A 22481-nucleotide genomic window follows, 5' to 3' on the forward strand; every position below is an offset into this window, starting at 1 on the left:
TGAGGTGTTAAGGTACAGTAAGTATGACTAAGGGTTAAGAACATAGGCTGTTCATTGTCTAAAAGAGTGTGGCATTGGATAGCGCTGATGGACCAAAGTTGAGTGTCTGTTCCTTGATTCCTATGACTTCTGTCCAGTTTTTCTGAAGTCAAAACTATGTTAAAGCTATCCAGCTGAAATGCTTAGGTTCCCATCCAATGGATGGTGCCAGTGATTTTTTTTCCGACTACTAGACCTTTACAGAGAGTTTGGCTCCTCTATGAAATGTCAGCTTCCTGGTGGGGGGCTTGTCCCATCACTCCATGATTGGTCTTGCTTCTCCTGTTGTGTGATATCTTTAGATAACAGGCTACTGTCTTTGTATGGAGGATCATGATTGGTGCAGAGAGATTCAGAGATAGCGGGCGAGTCCTGAGGAGAGCTAAGTGTAGTCATTGTTGCCGTATTTGTCTCCTCCAATTTCCAAACCTTTAAAAAGTAAACCAAAGTTACTACTGGGAGAAAACATATAGTTAAAAGCAGCAAAAACCAGCAAAACAGCAAAATTCTAGTTACCATATATACTCGAGTATAAGCCGAGATTTTCAGCCCATTATTTTAGGCTGAAAGTGCCCCTCTCGGCTTATACTCGAGTCATTGTCCCAGGGGAGTCGGCAGGGGAGCGGCGGCTGTGACATACTCACCTGCTCCTGGCGATGTCCCTGCATCTCCGGTCTCCGGGTGCTGACAGCTTCTTCCAGCATTGAGCGGTCACATGGTACCATTCATTACAGTAACGAATATGGACCCGACTCCACTCCCATAGGGGTGGAGCCGCATATTCATTACTGCAATGAGCGGTAATGGTGACCGCTCAATGCTGGAAGAAGCTGTCAGCACCTGGAGATCGGAGATTCAGGGACCTTGTCAGGAGCAGGTGAGTATAATGGGGAGGGGGAGCACTGCGCGATATTCACCTCTCCTTGTTCCAGCGTCGCTGTGTCTTCCGCGTACTCTGCAGTGACGCTCAGGTCAGAGGGCGCGATGACGTGGTTAGTCCGCGCCCTCTGCCTGAACGTTAGTGCAGAGGACGCGGAAGACACAGCGGCAGCGGAACGAGGACCGGTGAGTATTGCAAGTGCTGGGGGCCTGAGCGACGAAAGGTGAGTATGTCATTTTTTTTTTTATCGCAGCAACAACATATGGGGCAAATATCTCTATGGAGCATCTTATGGGGCCATATTCAACGTTTGTGCAGTACTATATGGGGCAAATGTCTCTATGGAGCATCTTATGGGGCCATATTCAACGTTTGTGCAGCATTATATGGGGCAAATATCTATATAGAGCATCTCATTGGACCATAATCAACATTTGTGCAGCATTATATGGGGCAAATATCTTTATGGAGCATCTTATGGGGCCATAATCAACGTTTGTGCAGCACTATATTTGGCAAATATCTCTATGGAGCATCTTATGGGGCCATAATCAACATTTGTGCAGCACTATATGGGGCAAATGTCTCTATGGAGCATCTTATTGGGCCCTTATTAACCTTTATGCAGTACTGTATGGGGCAAATGTGTCTATGGAGTATCTTATGGGGCCATTATTAACCTTTGTGCAGCATTATATGGAGCATATTTTAATATGGAGCATCTTGTGGGGCCCATCATGAACTGTATGGAGCAATATATGGGGCACCTGATTCAATATGGATATTCAAAAACACTTAACCTACTGATATCTCAATTAGTTTTACTTTTATTGGTACCTATTTTTATTTTTAAAATTTACCGGTAGCTGCTGCATTTTCCACCCTAGGCTTATACTCGAATCATTAAGTTTTCCCAGTTTTTTTGTGGCAAAATTAGGGGGGGTCGGCTTATACTCGAGCATATACGGTAAGTATATATAGAGCAAGTGAAATGCTGGAATACCAGACTTTTAGAGTTGCCAATATTGATATCTTCTCTGACTTTGTTCACATCTGCATTTATTGCAAAAATGTGTCTGATAAAATGCTGGACACCATGGCAGAGTCCACAAAACATAGAGTTCATGTGCTGCCATTGATGTTTGATATTAAAGGTGCCTGACATTTCTGTCTATTTCATATTTCTGACCCTACAATGAAATTGAATCACTAAGCTGAGGATCGTAAAAGTGTTGTCCCAAAAACAAAGTACATTTTAATCACTCGATCTTGGAATCAAAATAAGTGCTAAATTTGGATTTGTTAAAAAATGTTCCTGTGCTGAGATAATCTAATGGCTGTGTCTGACCGTGCAGAAGCATGGTCTCTACATACCGCATCTTCTGGGCATATTATATCTCCTTTTTAAAACACATCCAGCTGTTGAACTTACAGTTGTGCTCAAATGTTTACATACCCTGGCAGAATTTTCTTAATACCATGTATTGCCCCCTCTAACATCAATGACAGCTTGAAATATTTGTGGTAGTTGTGGATGAGGTTCTTTATTTTCTCAGATGGTAAAGCTGCCCACTCTTCTTGGCAAAAAAACCCCAGTTCCTGTAAATTCCTGGGCTGTCAAGCATGAACTGCGCTCTTGAGATCTCCCCAGAGTGTCTCAATGATATTGAGGTCAGGAGACTGAGATGGCCACTCCAGAACCTTCACTTTGTTCTGCTGTAGCCAATGACAAGTCGACTTGGCCTTGTGTTTTGGGTCGTTGTCAAGTTGGAACATCAAAACCACATATTCAAGAAAATACAAAAACAGGCAGAGATGCTTACCTGATTAAAACTAGACCTCAATACAAATGCACTAACAGGGTGCAGTGGACCCAAGTAAAATGGTAACTACACAGGTGCAATAATACCAAATGAGACAGCCAGCCTTCAATAAGGGATTGGCCGCGTGGCACACAGTTCTGTAAACTGTGGCCTCTGTTCACACAGAATGCATTATAGTTAGCACTGGGCAGCCCGCCATAGGGCATCATTAATGGGCTGAGAACCAGATGCTCTGCATTCCTTGTGTGAACATTGCCACATACAGATTACATTTTTTTGCACTAATGTGCTACACGGCCAATCCCTGATTGAAGGCTGGCCTTCTCATTAGGTATTGTTGTACCCATGCAGTTGCCATTTTACTTGGGTCCGCTGCACCCTGTTTGTGCATTTGTATTGAGGTCTAGTTAGACAGGTAAGCATCTTTGCCTGTTTTTGGATTTTCCTGTCATGTTGGAATGTCCAAGTACATCCCATGCACAGCTTCCGGGCTGATGATTGCAAATTTGCCTTCAGTATTTTCTGATAACATTCTGCATTCATCTTTCCTTCAACTTTAACCATGTTTCCTGGGCCTTTGTAGCTCACACATCCCCAAAATATCAGCGATCCACCTCCGTGCTTAACAGTAGGAATGGTGTTTCTTTCATCATAGGCCTTGTTGACCTCTCGCCACATGTAACGTTTATGGTTGTGGCCAAAAAGTTCAATTTTGGTCTCATCACTCCAAATTAACTTATTCCAGAAGTTTTGAGGCTTGTCTCTGTGCTGTTTTGCGTATTGTAGGTGAGATACTTTGTGGCATTTGCGCAGTAATGGCTTTATTCTGCTGACTCGACCATTCAGCCCATTTTTCTTCAAGTGCCTCTGGATCGCCCCCGCGTAAGGACAATGGGGTACTCGGTACCTGGTCCTTCAGTTCCCTCAGTGGGATGTCACGGTGGCCCGAACTGGACAGTGGCCCTATGAGGGGCGCCCAATAAAAGGGTAGAGTTTGTAGATAACGGTAGTGTTCGTGATGCCACCTGTGGTATTCGGTCAGGGTGACCGACGCTGTTTAGGGGTCCGCTGGGGTGATGGAATGGCAGCTAGATGGTATACCATCCCACAGGTGAAGTATTTCCTCAGGGCTTCCCAGAAGTGTAGATGGTGATGATGGATCTTTACCTTTACTGAAGGCTTCAGCATCCACAGTCCAGGGTGCCGGATGACAGGGTAGGCAGAGTCCGGCCGGTCTGATGGCAATTCCAGAGTCTCCTTATCCAGGTGGAATTCAGTAGCCTTCTCCTTGCACACAGTAACGTAGTAGGTCCCTACTTGCATTAGCTACCATAAGGTCCTCACTCTTGTTACTTCTCTCTCTCTGTCCCCCAGATGGATAGGACATAACCCGTATAACGGTGGTGGCCTGAGGCTATTTTATAGGGACCCTAGCGTCGCCCCTGCTCCGCGTTGCCACCTTGTCTGCTTAGGCTTTTAGGTCAGACAGCCAACTTGGAATCGACTGCCCTGCCAGTGTCTGAAGTAAAGCGTAGAGTCTATTACTCCTTCGGTGTTCCGGCCACCGGATCTGCGCTCAGAGGGAGGCAACCTGCTTCTAGCTGGTCTCCCGCTGTTTTACTCCTGTTGCTATGACTTCTGTGCTCACTCACTACGGCACACTTCCTTTCTTGTCCTTTCTTAGGAGGCTGCCGCATGGGTTGCAGGCGCAGCTCCGTGTCCTTCTTTCCCTTTCCTGGGCTGAGTCCAGTCTTCTCCTCTTCTCTCCTCCTCCTGGCTCCAACTCTCTCCAACTCCGACTCACTGACTATCTCCTTCTCCCTCCAGTCAGCTTCTGCCTCACTTCCAAACCAACCCCCAGTTTTACCCAAGTGTGAGGAGTGGCCTAATAGATAGAACCTTTTGCTCCCCCTGGTGGCCGGCGTGTGAAGTGTGTGTGGCTGTTATACCTGGCAGGGTGAACTCCTTTGGTGCCATCAGACGTAACATCGCTCCCACTGGTGGAAGAACGACATTACTGCAACGTCCAGGACTCTGGGGCTTTGCACCTCCTCATTGTGCATCTTGAAACAGCCACACCGCTAGTTTTCAGAGTGTCCAGTATTTCAGCTGATGTTATTTGTGGGTTTTTCTTTGCATCCCAAACAATTTTCCTGGCAGTTGTGGACAAAATTTTTGTTGGTCTACCTGACCGTGGTTTTGTTTTTACAGAGCCCCTGATTTTCCCATGGTTAATCACAGTTTGAACGCTGCTGACTGGCATTATCAATTCCTTGGATAACTTTTTATCCCTTTCCTGTTTTATACAGTTCAAATACCTTTCACAGTAGATCCGTTGACAATTCTTTTGCTTTCCCCATGACTCACAATCCAGAAATGTCAGTGACTGGATGAAAAATGCAAGAGTCTGTCTGGAGCCCAGAAACTCACTCAGCTTTTATGCACACACACTGATTACAAGCAAACAGGTCACAGGTGAGGATGTTACCTTTAGTATCTATTCAAACCCATTTGTGTCAACTTCTGTGCATGTTATCAGGCCAAAATCACCAGGGTATGTGAACTTTTGATCAGGGTCATTTGGATCTTTTGGGTTGTCATTATGATTTAAAAAGAGAAAACACAGTAGTTTAGTAAATGGCTTCATCCAACCACTAACCATGAGTGGAGAAAACGTTTTTGTGTTATCATTCATATTCTCTGTAAAAAGGCCAAGAAAGGAAAAATTCTGCCAGGGTATGTAAACTTTTGAGCACAACTGTATTTTTATTCCAAGATCTATTGATTAAAATGTACTTTGTTCATGGGAAGAACCCTTTAATAGCTGCCTAATCTGGCTATCTAAAAGAATACTGAACTTTGCATAACTCCTTAGCTGCAAATTGACTAAATGGTCAAAAAATTGGAAATGTCCTGATAAATTAAATCTTTACCTTGTCGTATTTTCTGATACTGTACATGTGATCTTTGTTCATGAAGGTCAGCAGTATCCAGTCACAGAAGATAGAACCCTAAAGAGAGAACACAAAAAACACACACGAGGCCTTATAAAAGATTTATGAGATACGGAGTGTATGAAGGGATCAATCCCTGAAAGAAATACTTGATTATTGAATCGAAAATCTGAAAAGAATATAAAGCAAACAGCTAAAAACACTTCCCCTCCTAAGTACTTCTAAATTGTAATCTGAATTCCATTGTTATACTTATCCATTTATGATTTATGAAAGGGTTTATCCCAAAATAGTAAGTTAACTCCTAGATGGGGAACTGACTGATCGCTGCAGATCAAACCACCAGATCAACCATCGATCCAGAGGGTCTGGAACCCAGAAACCAGGTTTTGAAGAGCTCTGACTTTAATGATGAAGAGGAGTATGCTCAGCCCCTCCATTCATTTTCTCTGATACTGCTGGAAATAGCCAAGAGTAGTTATTTATTTTTTTTAAGTAGTATTTATTTTGCGGTATCATATTGTGCAGCACTTTGCATGCATTATTATCATTGGTCCCACAAATCAAATTCCCTATCAGTACCATATGTCCTTGGAATAGGTAGAAACTTGAGTACCCAAAAGGAAACCCTTGCAAACACAGGGAGAGCATACAAACTCCTTGCAGAAGTTGTCCTTGGTGGGAGGCAGATAAAGAGGCAAGAAGAAAAGACCCTATCCCTAGTCCTGCCCTGATTCATGAAAATATCATTACAAAAAAAACTTGAAATGCAGATTGAATAAGAACCACAAAACGGATTTCTTCACCACAAGTATCATTTTAATCAGAATCACAGTGTCGACATGGCCAAGTCCATATTTTACTTAGTAAAGTCCTGATGGCAGGTTCTCTTTACCATTTTAAATATGACAGGATGTTAAAGAGCAGGAGGAGCTGATCAGATTGATATATACTTTTATGGAAAACATTTCAGTAAAACTTGTATTTTCTTCTTCTTCATTCAAATCCCTAGTGTTTGTATGTATATGAGTCCAGTGGTCGGTCGTACTCATTGATTGACAGTTTTTCTTAAATGACTGTGCATGCAGCGATGGCTGTAAATCACTTAGTAGGACCATCCCCTGGACTCCTACTTATACAAACAGCAGGGATTTCAATTAATAAAATACAAGTTATACTGAATCTTTTCCATCTAACCTATATGTCATTCTGTTCTGATTCTTTTTCTCTATTACCATGCTGCTGTCACGATCCATGTTTGGATTCATGACAGCTCTGGTTTCACTCTGTTTTATATATAGCTTTTATCTTTCAGGACCAGCAGGGGTTAATATCAGTTTTTTCCCCAGCTGGCAACGAGCTGTAACTGCAGTGTGGCTAGGTCAGCTGATGTGGGTAGTGACCACTCCCACTATCCTTTAAATGGTCACCTGATGCATCAGCTGACTGTCGGCGATAGAATAATCTACAGTGACCAAGCCTGTAGGAAGAAGCTCGCTGGCTGCTGTGGTGTATCAGCTGATTTCGTGAGCTCGTGATCCTGGTGCCTTTATTCTGCTGTGTGGGTCTTTACAGCAGAGGAAGTTGAAGCTAAGTTGTGTTTTCACCCCATCCCTTTTGTGTTTGTCACTTCCACCTATGTCGTATTATCTGAAGTAGTGAGGCTAGCGTTCCTTGCTGGCCAGTGCACCAGTCAGGGCAGTATTAGGTGACAGGGAGGGACAAGGTTCCTGACACCGGTGGGGGGGAAGGACCCACTTAAGGCATTAGGGGAGTGCAGAGTCAGGCTCAGGTTTGAGCTCAGGTGGTGACCTTCCCCCATTTCCCTATCAGTAGGGCCTTCCTCTCCCCATTTCCATCCCCTTGTGAGTGTGTTGCACTGTCCGCTGAGCGAACCCCCATTGGGTCATGTCTCATTGTGACAGCTGCCCACAGATCTGACTGCATGTACAATGTGAGAGGTTCCCTTTAAAGGGACTCTGTCAGCGCATAATGACTGTTCAGACCAAGTACAGGTGCTCAGTGTTTCATGGGGGTGCCAATTACCATCCCACCTGCTTTGTTTCATCTATCTCTACCCTTCTCTGGCCCAATGAAACCAGAGTTGTCAATCAAAGAACAGGGGAAGTGGAGATTGAGGGAAAACAAGCAAGTGGGAAGTTGTATCTAAATGATTGGCTCTGCCATGAAGCACCAAGCATTGGTAATTAGTTTGAAAAGTCATCCTGTGCTGACAGAGACCCTTTAATGTCAGTTGTTTCTACTGGGATCTGATAGAGACAAACGCATTTAGGTGCACCAGAGCCCCAAGTACACAGAAGGTTCAGCAGACGCTATGTTTTTGTACTTGAGATCCATACGTTTAGTTTGTGCATATCTCTGAAAAAAAATGTTTACTTACTACACCAATTGAAGTCAAGGCTGTGGCCAAGTTAATGATGGTCGGGATAAGGCTAAACTTTCCAGCCTGTGTAAAGAGAAACGATTATTCTCCTTAATTTTTCATTTAAAAAAAGGAAAAGTCCAAAAGCATTGAAAGGGTGTCACACATAAGCTGTTTGCATGGCATAAAAATCGATTAACTTCTAATTTTGTGGATCCATTTTACAACTTGTTTGTTCATATATGTTGTTCTTTACAGATAATGTTAACCCCTTAGTGACCGAGCCAATTTTTTACCTTAGTGACCAGGCCATATTTTTTTAAATCTGACTAGTGTTACTTTATGATGTTATAACTCTGGACTGCTTCAACAGAGCCCAAGGATTCTTAAATAGTTTTTTTTTCACGACATATTGTACTCCATAATGGTGGTAAAATTTGTTCGATATGATTTGCATTTATTTGTTTATTTATGCCGCGGTGTAACGCACTCCATTAACGCTGCTATTAACCCTGCGTGACCAACTTTTTCACTATTGATACTGCCTATGCAGCATCAATAGTAAAAAGATCTAATATTAAAAATAATAAAGAAAATAAAAAATCATCATATACTCACCTTCCGGCGCCTTTTCCGCTCCTCGCGACGCTCCGGTGACCGGTCCATGCATTGCGATCTCGCGAGATGATGACGTAGCGGTCTTGCGAGACTGCTACGTCATCATCTCGCGAGACTGCAATGCACTCTTGAGACCGGAGTGCGCGAGGAGCGTCGGTAAACGCATCCTGAATCCAGGGGCCAACGGAAGGTAAGTATATAACTATTTTTTATTTTAATTCTTTTTTTTAACCGGGATATGATGCCCACATTGCTATATACTACGTGGCTGGGCAATATACTACGCGGGCTGGGCAATATACTACGCGGGCTGGGCAATATACTATGTGGCTGGGCAATATACTACGTGACTGGGCAATATAGTACGTGACTGGGCAGTATACTATGTGGCTGGGCAATATACTACGTGGCTGGGCAATATACTACGTGGGCTGTGCAATATACTACGTGGACATGCATACCCGATGCGTTAGAATCGTGGCCACCATCTAGTAGTTAATAAATAACATTTCCCACATGTCTACTTTACATCTGCATCATCCGTTAAATCAGAAAGTTATGTTACACAATATAGTTAATAAATAACATTTCCCACATGTCTACTCTACATCTGCATCATTTTTTAAACATTTTTTTTTTGTTATGAAGTTAGAAGGATTAAAAGTTGATCAGCAATTTCCCATTTCTCCAACAAAATTTACAAAACCATTTTTTTAAGGACCAGATCACATTTGAAGTGACTTTGAGGGGCATAAATGACAGAAAATATCCAAAAGTGACACCATTCTAAAAACTGCATCCCTCAAAGTACTCAAAACCACATTCAAGAAGTTTATCAACCCTTCAGGCGCTTCACAGGAACTAAAGCAATGTGGAAGCAAAAAAATGAACATTTAACTTTTTTTTCACAAAAATTTTACTTTAGTTCCAAATTTTTTATTTTTACAAGGTTAGCAGGATAAATGGACACCAAACATTGTTGTGCAATTTTTCCTGAGTATGCCAATACCCTACATGTTGGTGAAATCCACTGTTTAGGTGCACGGAAGGGCTTGGAAGGGAGGGAACACCTTTGGACTTTTTGAACACAAAAATGGCTGAAATCTAGAGCAAACGCTATGTCCCTGATGTGCCTAAACAGTGGAAACCCCCCACAAGTGGCCCATTATGGAAACTAGACCTGTATAGAAATGTATTTAGATGTGGTGGTAAGCAACTTGAACCCCCAGGTGCTTCACAGAAGTTTATAACATAGAGCTGTGAAAAAAAAATAAATCACATTTTACCCACAAAAATGTACTTTTGGCCTCAATTTTTTTATTTTCATAGTAACAGGACTCAAAAATTTGATGGACTCAAAAATTTGTTGTGAAATTTCTCCTGAGCACACTGGTACCCCATATGTGAAGGGAAAGGAAGGAGTGCCGTTTTGGAACACAGACTTTGATGGAATGGTCTGCGAGCGTCATGTCACGTTTGGAGAGTCCCTGATGTACTTAAACAATGAAAAAACCCACAAGTTACCGTACTATGTTTTGGAAACTACACCCATCAAGGAATTAATCTAGGGGTGTAGTGAGTATTTTGAACCCATAGGTGGCTCACAGAATTTTATGACATTGAGACGTGGCTCACAGAATTTTATGACATTGAGACGTTGAAAGTATGACACTTTAGTAGTAAAAACTTAATTTTTGTATTTGCACACATTTGTCAGGTAGACAAGGGTTAATAGGTAAAACTAGACAACACAATTTATTGTTCAATTTCTCCCAAACGTGGTGCTGCCCCATATCTGGTCAGAAATTACTGTTTGGCAACACATCAGGGCTGAGAAGACAGGAGCCCTATTTGGCTTTTGTAGCGTAGATTTTGGTAGAACAGTTTACAGGAGATATTTGCAGAGCCCCTAAGATGCCAGAACAGCAGAAAAACTCCAAAAGTGACCCCATTGTAGAAATTCCACCTCTCAATGAATTCTCCTATGGCTGCAGTGACTATTTTATGACATCCAAGCCAGGCTTTTTTTCTGGAGAGTTGCAAATCTACCAGTCTAGTACCCATACATTGTGTCCTCATAAAGCTTAGACCCCCATATATAGTGTCCAGCTTGTGTTTCTGGCGATATGCACCCGTAAACTATTGAGTGCCTTCTCTCCATTACAATAATGCCAAACATGTGGCCGCTTACTGTGGTTTATGCACAGTGGGGCTCAGAAGGAAGGGGTCATTTGGATGTGGGAGAACAGAATTCACTGAGTTTTATTTGAGGGGGCAGGAGCCGCATCTCTTTTCCAGAGTCTTTGTCCTACCAATAACATAGGAAACCCCTATAGTTCCAGCAGCATCGGTCGGACTGGATGACCTTGGGCCCTCGAGAGAAAAATCATTCTTGGTGCCCACCATGAAGTTATGTAAAAATATCACACAGGACAGATCCTCTACACACTACATCACGCAGGAGAGCTGACACATCCTATACTACACCAAGTGGCGTAGCTAGGGTTTTGGTTCAGGGGGGGCGAAGCTTCTGAGTGGGCCCCTAGCCAGGTAACCTTGATTACAGCTGGGTGATGTGCCCTAATAGTGGAGGAGAACCTCAGCAGATGACCGCGCTGTTACTGAAGATAATCTCTATACAAAGACCAACATGGATATTACCGCCATATTGTAAGTGGTAGATACCAGTCCTACAGAACATATAACAGATCACAGCACAGGTACAGATAATGACTTACCGTTGAAGTTCTTTATGATGGAATCGTTCACTTTTCCCATCTGGCCCAGAACGACATGACAACTTCTCCAGCCAGGACTCATCCGTAGAGAAAACAACAAAGACACGTTTCACTTCTCATATTCCAGCCGCATCACCATCTATTCCCAACCTGCACAAACTCCTCATCCTGCTGATACCCCAATACTGAGCCACTGCTGCCATATGTGTCCCTATTACTGCCCCTGATACCCCAATACTGAGCCGCTGCTGCCATATGTGTCCCTATTACTGCCCCTGATACCCCAATACTGAGCCGCTGCTGCCATATGTGTCCCTATTACTGCACCTGACACCCCAATACTGAGCTGCTGCTGCTGCTGCCGTATGTGTCCCTATTACTGCACCTGATACCCCAATACTGAGCCGCTGCTGCCGTATGTGTCCCTATTATTGCCCCTGATACCCCAATACTGAGATGCTGCTGCCGTATGTGTCCCTATTACTGCCCCTGATACCCCAATACTGAGACGCTGCTGCCGTATGTGTCCCTATTACTGCCCCTGATACCCCAATACTGAGCCGCTGCTGCCATATGTGTCCCTATTACTGCACCTGACACCCCAATACTGAGCTGCTGCTGCTGCCGTATGTGTCCCTATTACTGCACCTGATACCCCAATACTGAGCCACTGCTGCCGTATGTGTCCCTATTATTGCCCCTGATACCCCAATACTGAGATGCTGCTGCCGTATGTGACCCTATTACTGCACCTGCTGTGTGGTTCTGTGTGTCCTCTAAATTCTAAAGCACCCCTCTATAATATAGTAATGCTGGGCACAAGTGTCCTTGAAAACAATGCCCATATTTTGTCCACTAGAAAGTAATATTGCCTTGTGTGCTCCTTTGACAGTCACAGTAACCTGAGTTCCACTATAACAATAAGTGCCCACTTTACATTTAATAATGTCCCGAGTCTGCCCCCTGTATAGCTCCCCTATACACAGTATGATGCTCTCTTATACACAGTATATTGACCCCTTAGTAGCCTCCAAACTGTTTGATGGCTCCAACACTAATCCCCACACTGTATGATGCCCCTCTAGATAGCCTCTTTGTAGTATAATGCACCAGATAGTCCTCAATATAGTATAATGCACTCCCCATAGGCAGACTTTGCAGTATAAGGCAGCACCCCACAGGCAGACCCTGTAGTATAAGACAGCACCCCTATAGGCAGACCCTGTACTATAAGGCAGCACCCTCCATAGGCAGACCCTGTAGTATAAGGCAGACCCCCCATAGGCAGACCCTGTAGTTTTAGGCAGACCCCCCATAGGCAGACCAGGTAGTATTAGGCAGACCCCCCCCCATAGGCAGACCCTGTAGCATTAGGCAGACCCCCCATAGGCAGACCCTGTAGTTTTAGGCAGACCCCCCATAGGCAGACCAGGTAGTATTAGGCAGACCCCCCATAGGCAGACCCTGTAGCATTAGGCAGACCCCCCATAGGCAGACTCTGTAGCATTAGGCAGACCCCCCATAGGCAGATCCTGTATTATAAGGCAACACCCCTTAAAAATAAATAAATACTCACCTCTCTTCTTCCTGGTTCCTGCATTGCTCTGAGCTCCCACTTGTCTCCTGACAGCGGCCGCCGGGCAGTGACTCATCGCGCCCTCTGTCAGCGTCGCCGACGTCAGACGCTGACAGGGGGATGATGGGGGAAGGAGTGCAGCGCTCCTTTCCTCATCATTGCGGTCAGCTGTATTGGCTAAATGCCGTTACAGCTGACCCTGCGATCACAGGCGGGGGGGCCCACTGCCTGCTCAGGGGCCCCATAGCAGCCGGCGACAGAGCAGGGAGATCGATTCTCCCTGCTCTTCCGCAGAAGGTAACTGTATTGGCGAGCTGCGTGCGCCGATACAGTTACAGTAGCATAGCTCCGGGTGGGCCCCCTCTGAGCACCGGGCCTGGGGCGACTGCACCCTCTGCCCCCCGGTAGCTACGCTACTGACTACATCAATCAGGAGAGCTGACAGATTCTCCATATATTACACTATATAGGAGAGCTGACAGATCCTTTATACAATCCCTGGCAAAAATTATGGAATCACCAGCATTGGAGGATGTTCATTCATTTGTTTAATTTTGTAGAAAATAAGCAGATCACAGACAAGGCACAAAACTAAAGTAATTTCAAATGGCAACTTTCTGGCTTAAAGAAACACTAAAAGAAATCAAGAACAAAAAATGTGGTAGTCAGTAATGGTTACTTTTTTTAACCAAGCATAGGGGAAAAATTATGGAGTCACTCAATTATGAGGGAAAAATTATGGAATCGCCCTCTATATACTACACCGCACAGGAGAGCTGACACATCCTCTATATACTACACCACATGGGACACATCTTCTATATACTACACCACACAGGAGAACTGACAGATCCTCTATATACTACACAGGAGAGCTGACAGATCCTCTATATACTACACCACACAGGACAGATCCTCTATATACTACACCACACAGGAGAGCTGAAAGATCCTCTATATACTACACCACAGAGGAGAGCTGACAGATCCTCTATATACTACACCACACAGGAGAGCTGACAGATCCTCTATATACTACACCACACAGGACAGATCCTCTATATACTACACCACACAGGAGAGCTGACAGATCCTCTATATACTACACCACACGGGAGAGCTGACAGATACTCTATATACTACACCACACAGGAGAGCTGACAGATCCTCTATATACTACACCACACAGGAGAGCTGACAGATCCTCTATATACTACACCACACAGGACAGATCCTCTATATACTACACCACACAGGAGAGCTGACAGATCCTCTATATACTACACCACACGGGAGAGCTGACAGATCCTCTATATACTACACCACAGAGGAGAGCTGACAGATTCCTCTATATACTACACCACACGGGAGAGCTGACAGATCCTCTATATACTACACCACACTGGAGAGCTGACAGATCCTCTATATACTACACCACACAGGAGAGCTGACAGATCCTCTATATACTACACCACAGAGGAGAGCTGACAGATCCTCTATATACTACACCACAGAGGAGAGCTGACAGATTCCTCTATATACTACACCACACGGGAGAGCTGACAGATCCTCTATATACTACACCACACGGGAGAGCTGACATATCCTCTATATACTACACCACACGGGAGAGCTGACAGATCCTCTATATACTACACCACACAGGAGAGCTGAAAGATCCTCTATATACTACACCACACAGGAGAGCTGACAGATCCTCTATATACTACACCACACAGGACAGATCCTCTATATACTACACCACACAGGAGAGCTGACAGATCCTCTATATACTACACCAAACGGGAGAGCTGACAGATCCTCTATATACTACACCACACAGGAGAGCTGACAGATCCTCTATATACTACACCACACAGGAGAGCTGACAGATCCTCTATATACTACACCACAGAGGAGAGCTGACAGATTCCTCTATATACTACACCACACGGGAGAGCTGACAGATCCTCTATATACTACACCACACGGGAGAGCTGACAGATCCTCTATATACTACACCATACGGGAGAGCTGACAGATCCTCTATATACTACACCACACGGGAGAGCTGACAGATCCTCTATATACTACACCACACGGGAGAGCTGACAGATCCTCTATATACTACACCACACAGGAGAGCTGAAAGATCCTCTATATACTACACCACACAGGAGAGCTGACAGATCCTCTATATACTACACCACACAGGAGAGCTGACAGATCCTCTATATACTACACCACACAGGAGAGCTGACAGATCCTCTATATACTACACCACACTGGAGAGCTGACAGATCCTCTATATACTACACCACAGAGGAGAGCTGACAGATTCCTCTATATACTACACCACACGGGAGAGCTGACAGATCCTCTATATACTACACCACACTGGAGAGCTGACAGATCCTCTATATACTACACCACACTGGAGAGCTGACAGATCCTCTATATACTACACCACACGGGAGAGCTGACAGATCCTCTATATACTACACCACACGGGAGAGCTGACAGATCCTCTATATACTACACCACACAGGAGAGCTGAAAGATCCTCTATATACTACACCACACAGGAGAGCTGACAGATCCTCTATATACTACACCACACAGGAGAGCTGACAGATCCTCTATATACTACACCACACAGGAGAGCTGACAGATCCTCTATATACTACACCACACTGGAGAGCTGACAGATCCTCTATATACTACACCACAGAGGAGAGCTGACAGATTCCTCTATATACTACACCACACGGGAGAGCTGACAGATCCTCTATATACTACACCACACTGGAGAGCTGACAGATCCTCTATATACTACACCACACTGGAGAGCTGACAGATCCTCTATATACTACACCACAGAGGAGAGCTGACAGATTCCTCTATATACTACACCACACGGGAGAGCTGACAGATCCTCTATATACTACACCACACGGGAGAGCTGACAGATCCTCTATATACCACACCACACGGGAGAGCTGACAGATCCTCTATATACTACACCACACGGGAGAGCTGACAGATCCTCTATATACTACACCACACGGGAGAGCTGACAGATCTTCTATATACTACACCACACGGGAGAGCTGACAGATCCTCTATATACTACACCACACAGGAGAGCTGACAGATCCTCTATATACTACACCACACAGGAGAGCTGACAGATCCTCTATATACTACACCACACAGGAGAGCTGATAGATCCTCTATATACCACACCACACAGGAGAGCTGATAGATCCTCTATATACCACACCACACAGGAGAGCTGACAGATCCTCTATATACCACACCACACAGGAGAGCTGACAGATCCTCTATATACCACACCACACAGGAGAGCTGACAGATCCTCTATATACCACACCACACAGGAGAGCTGACAGATCCTCTATATACCACACCACACAGGAGAGCTGACAGATCCTCTATATACTACATCACACAGGAGAGCTGACAGATCCTCTATATACTACACCACACAGGAGAGCTGACAGATCCTCTATATACTACACCACACAGGAGAGCTGACAGATCCTCTATATACTACACCACACAGGAGAGCTGACAGATCCTCTATATACTACACCACACAGGAGAACTGACAGATCCTCTATATACTACACCACACAGGAGAACTGACAGATCCTCTATATACTACACCGCACAGGACACATCCTCTATATACTACACCACACAGGACACATCCTCTATATACTACATCACACGGGACACATCATCTATATAATACACCAAACAGGACACATCCTCTATATACTACAGCACATGGGACACATCCTTTATATACTGCACCACACGTGATAAATCCTCTATATTCTACACCACACGTGACATATCCTCTATATACTACACAACAAGGAACACATCCTCGATATACTACACCACATGAGACACATCCTCTATTTACTACACCACACAGGAGAGCTGACAGATCCTCTATATACTACACCACAATACACAGAAGACATCCTCTATATACTACACAGGACACATGCTCTATATACTACACCACACAAGACACATCCTCTATATACTACACCACACAAGACACATCCTCTATATACTACACCACATGGGATACATCGTCTATATACTACAACACACAGGACAGCTGACAGATCCTCTATAAACTACACCACACAGGACACATCCTTTATATACTACACCACATGGGACACATCCTCTATATACTACACCACGCAGAACACATCCTCTATATACTACATCACACGAGACACATTGCTGCATATAGCAGAAATTATAGTCTCCTTTGAAGCCTGGCCGCAGGAAGGGTTTCAAGAGAGCTCCATAATGACAGGCACAGGGGTAATCAGTAGACCCCCGGCTGTCATGACAACATGACCAATGGCGCAGCCGTGACGAGATTGTGAGGCAGTCATGGGTGAGACAATGATGTGCACGCATGGTGGCTCGTGTTAAATGCTGCTGTCAGAGATGGACAGTGGCATTTAGTGAGCCATACATGTAAAGCAGATGTCGTGAAGGGGTTAAATACTTGAGGGCCCCATCCCCCACTGTCACCTAATTTCCTGTGGACCCACTCCCTCCACTTTCACCTTTAATTTCCTGTGGGCCCCCTCCTGCCACTGTTTCAATTCTAATTTCCTGTGGGCCCTCTCCCCTCACTGTTTCACCTCTAAACTGCCCCCTCCCCCACTATGTCAACTAATTTCCTGGGGGCACAGTTGGAGCGCCCCCAGACACAGGGCCACGCGTTTCGGTACCGGGCCTCTCTGCTTCGGTTCTGAGGCAGTCACGGTGGCTAGACCCGGTCCGCGACCCTGCTAAGGGGCGTCCAATGAAAGTGGTAGTACAGTCTGTCAGGAGTTCGTGACGCCACCTGTGGTGTTCGGTCAGGGTGACCGACGCTGCTGTGGGGTCCGCTGGGGTGATGGAATTGCAGCCGGATGGTATACCTTCCCACAGGTGAAGTAAATCCCCAGGGCTTCCCAGTAGTGTGGATGGAGATGGTGTGAGGTGCAGGCAATAACGAGGACACAGGGTTGCAGTCTCTTTACCTTTTACTGAAGGCTTCAGTACACTCAGTCCAGAGCACGTTCAACCGGGCTATCAGAGACCGGCCGGTCCGATGGGCACATCCAGAGTTTCCCTCGCAGATGGAAATCGTTGCCTACCAATAGCGCCTGTGTGTTGTAGTCCTACCCTGCTGAGCATTTGGAATAGTCCTCACAACTGCTGTTCTCTTTTGTTCATTCTCTACAGCTTTCTCTCTCTCTCTCTCTTTGGTTCCAGATGTTGCTAGTTTCTAACGTCCCCCAGATATGTTATGGCTAGGACGCCACCCATTTGACGGGAAGGCTTGGAGGTCTTCCGGGACCCTAGAGAGGCCCCTCTCCCTCTTCGTGGGTGTCGAAAGTAGACAGCCAACGTATAATCAACTGTCCAGCGGAATTTGAAGTAAGGCCTGAAGTCAGTTACTCCTACGGTGATCCGGCCACCGACTACGCGCCTCAGTAAGATGTTGCCTTCCTCTCTCGGCACGACTCTTACTGGCTCTCCTTTGTGCTGATCTTGTTTACACTGTTCCACAATATTCTTCCCCTCTTGTCTCTTCCTTAGGATACCGCCGCAAGGTGTGCAGGCGCGGTTCCGTAACGTTCTGTTCTGTTCGCTAGGCACCTGCCAGGTTCCCACGCCTGACAGGGACCCCCCTGTGTCTTCTCCCCGCAACACCCCCTGCCACGGGATGTTGCCTGGTTCCAACCCAGTCAGCTTCTCCCTAACTTCCTCCCCAGCCCCTAGTTTTACCAGTGTGAGGAGTGGCCCAATAAATAAAGCCTTTTGCTCCCCCTAGTGGCCGGAGTGTGAAGTGTAATGTGTTCTGGTGATACCTGGTCAGGAGAACTCTTTAGTGCCATCGGACGTACCGCTACTCGCCTTGGGGCCATACTGCAACGACCAGGTCTCTGGGGCGCTGCACATTCCCTCCACTTTCACCTCTAATTTCCTGTGGGCCCCCTCCCCATTGTTACACCTCCAATTTCTTGTAGGCACCCACTGTTTCACCTCTAATTTTCTGTGTGCCCCCTTCCCCACTGTGTCACTTAATTTCCTGTGGGCCCCCTCCCCCCACTGTTTCACCTCTAATTTCCTGTGGGTCCCCCCCCAAAGTGTCACGTAATAGTGTCACTGTGTGCCTGCTCAGAGGGGGTAAAGGGATCCACAGTAAAATAGAGGTGATTGACATAATGGGGACAGTGGCCCACAGGAAATTGATGTGAAACAGTGGAGGAATGGGCCCACAGGAAATTAGAAATTTCAGGTGGGCCCCCTCCTCGGTGTCACCTTTAGATTGTATGGGGGGCCCCTTCCCTAACTGCCTGAGTGGCTGGAGAACTTGTCAGGCTGCAGGCATAATATATTTTACTAGCTGAAGAGCCCGGCATTGCCTGGGCATAGTAAATATCTGTGGTTAGTTATAGCACGTCACTTCTCTTATTTTCCCATCACGCCTCTCATTTTCCCAATCACATCTTTAATTTTCCCCCTCACATCTCTCATTTTCTCCCTCACACCTCTCATTTTCTCCCTCACTCCTCTCATTCCCGCCTAACACTTGTCATTTCGACCTCACATCTGTCATTTTCCGATCACTACACTATTTTCCCTCACTCCTCTCATTTTGCACTCACGCCTTTTCATTTTCACCTCACACCTCTCATTTTCACCTCAGTATATACATGTTTGTCATCTCCCTTATATATAGTATACACCTGTATGTCATCTCCTGTATATAGTATATACCTGTATGTCATCTCCCCTGTATATAGTATATACCTGCTGTGTGTCATCTCCCCTGTATATAGTATATACCTGCTGTGTGTCATCTCCCCTGTATATAGTATATACCTGTATGTCATCTCCTCCTATATATAGTATATACCTGTATGTCATCTCCTCCTATATATAGTATATACCTGTATGTCATCTCCTCCTATATATAGAATATACCTGTATGTCATCTCCTCCTGTATATAGGATATACCTGTGTGTCATCTCCCCTGTATATAGTATATATCTGTGTGTCATCTCCTTCTGTATATAGTATATACCTGTATGTCATCTTCTATATATAGCATATACCTGTATGTCATCTCCTCCTGTATATAGTATATACCTGTAGGTAATCTGCTCCTGTATATAGTACATACCTGTGTGTCATCTCCTCCTGTATATAGTATATACCTGTATGTCATCTCCTCCTGTATATAGTATGTACCTGTATGTCATCTCCTCCTTTATATAGTATATACCTGTGTGTCATCTCCCCTGTATATAGTATATACCTGTAGGTAATCTGCTCCTGTATATAGTACATACCTGTGTGTCATCTCCTCCTGTATATAGTATATACCTGTATGTCATCTCCTCCTGTATATAGTATGTACCTGTATGTCATCTCCTCCTTTATATAGTATATACCTGTGTGTCATCTCCCCTGTATATAGTATATACCTGTGTGATCTCCTGTATTAGACCTCGTTAACACGTTATTTGCTCAGTATTTTTACCTCAGTATTTGTAAGATAAATTGGCAGCCTGATAAATCCCCAGCCAACAGGAAGCCCTCCCCCTGGCAGTATATATTAGCTCACACATACACATAATAGACAGGTTATGTGACTGACAGCTGCCGTATTTCCTATATGGTACATTTGTTGCTCTTGTAGTTTGTCTGCTTATTAATCAGAATTTTATTTTTGAAGGCTAATACCAGACTTGTGTGTGTTTTAGGGCGAGTTTCGTTTGTCAAGTTGTGTGTGTTGCGTTGTGTGTGGCGACATGCATGTAGCGACTTTTGTGAGATGAGTTTTGTGTAGCAACTTTTTGTGTGTCGAGTTGCATGTGACAGGTTAGTGTAGCAAGTTGTGTGCAGCAAGTTTTGCGCATGGCGAGTTTTGCACGTGGTGAGTTTTATGTCTGGTGCCTTTTGAGTATGTGCAAGTTTTGTGTGAGGCAACTTTTGCATGTGTTGCAAATTTTGTGCATGTGGCAATTTTTCTGCATGTGCAAGTTTTGCGTGTAGCGAGTTTTCCATGAGGTGAGTTTTGCACTTGTGGCGAGGTTTGCGTGAGCCTATTTTTTGCATGTGGCGAGTTTTGCGCGTGGTGAGTTTTGAGCGGCGACTTTTGTGTTTCGACTTTTATGTGGCGAGGTAGGTGTATGTGTGGTGAAAGGTGTGCTGAGGGTGATATATGTGTTCAAGCTCGTGGTAGTGTGTGGCGCATTTTGTGTGTGTGTTCATATCCCCGTGTGTGGTGAGTATCCCATGTCGGGGTCCCACCTTAGCAACTGTACGGTATATACTCTTTGGCGCCATCGCTCTCATTCTTTAAGTCCCCCTTGTTCACATCTAGCAGCTGTCAATTTGCCTCCAACACTTTTCCTTTCACTTTTCCCCATTATGTAGATAGGGGCAAAATTGTTTGGTGAATTGGAAAGCGCGGGGTTAAAATTTCACCTCACAACGTAGCCTATGACGCTCTCAGGGTCCAGACGTGTGACTGTGCAAAATTTTGTGGCTGTAGCTGCGACGGTGCAGATGCCAATCCCGGACATACACACACACACACACACACACACACACATTCAGCTTTATATAGTAGATGTACTTAAACTCGCACTGCAGCCATCAAAGTTGTCCCTCTGCTCCTCCATTCAATACTGCTGTGCTGCTTGGGCAGGACAGCCGACCTATCACAGCACAGCTCCTTCCCTTAGCTGTGCTGCAAGGTCACACAAAGAAAACTAATGCTGATTGGCTGTATTGCAGCCAATCAGCTTTAGACCACAGCTGTCCAGGGTGTTGTAGAAGAGGAGCTGGTGACTAAGCAAAGGAAACAGGTGACTGTGGTTTGCAGGTTAACTGTTGCCTCTGCGTGTCAACTCTCAAACTCAGCCTTGCACAGTCACAGTCCTTCGGTGTCCCAGTGTTCAAGTTGGACCCTGAGTTACAGTGACAGAAGACGGAACTGAGTGGGGGCTGGTTTTGTGCGGGATAAATTTGGGTTTTTATTGGTCACATTTTGGGGCACATAATATTTTTCAATCGCTACCAGAATAAGGCTGGATCACATTCTTGTGTTCTACGCTGAGCACTTACGTTGGGTTTTCCATGGAAATAACACAGAAATGCGATTCAGATGAAACCCCCAATGGAACCATCCACCATCAGGCAGATGGATACACTTCATACTCGGTTTGGCATCTGCTCCGGTGGTATCCATCTTTTTAGGGGTGCACAGATCTGCAGTTGGCCACACTTGTGTACTTAAATTAAAAATGGTGGGAAACTGCCAGAATAGAGACCAGTCCAAGGTAACTCCATCTACCTCATAAGTGAGTGGTTCCATCAGGGTTTTTTCTGAATCATGGTTTTG

General features: G+C 45.0%; 1 protein-coding gene across 1 annotated transcript in view; it reads right to left on the reverse strand.

Moving 5' to 3' along the window:
* Positions 1 to 221: 221 nt before the first annotated feature.
* Positions 222 to 22481, reverse strand: part of P2RX2 (purinergic receptor P2X 2) — a 111544-nt gene continuing 89284 nt past the window's right edge. The window contains exons 10-12 of the mRNA XM_069745434.1: positions 8098 to 8163; positions 5676 to 5753; positions 222 to 468 (exon numbers count right to left, since the gene is read on the reverse strand). Coding sequence (XP_069601535.1) covers positions 268 to 468; positions 5676 to 5753; positions 8098 to 8163 — 345 coding nt within the window. The 3' untranslated portion in view covers positions 222 to 267. The remainder of the gene's footprint in view (positions 469 to 5675; positions 5754 to 8097; positions 8164 to 22481) is intronic.

The sequence above is a fragment of the Ranitomeya imitator genome, chromosome 1 (assembly GCF_032444005.1).
Source record: "Ranitomeya imitator isolate aRanImi1 chromosome 1, aRanImi1.pri, whole genome shotgun sequence".
NCBI lineage: Eukaryota > Metazoa > Chordata > Amphibia > Anura > Dendrobatidae > Ranitomeya > Ranitomeya imitator.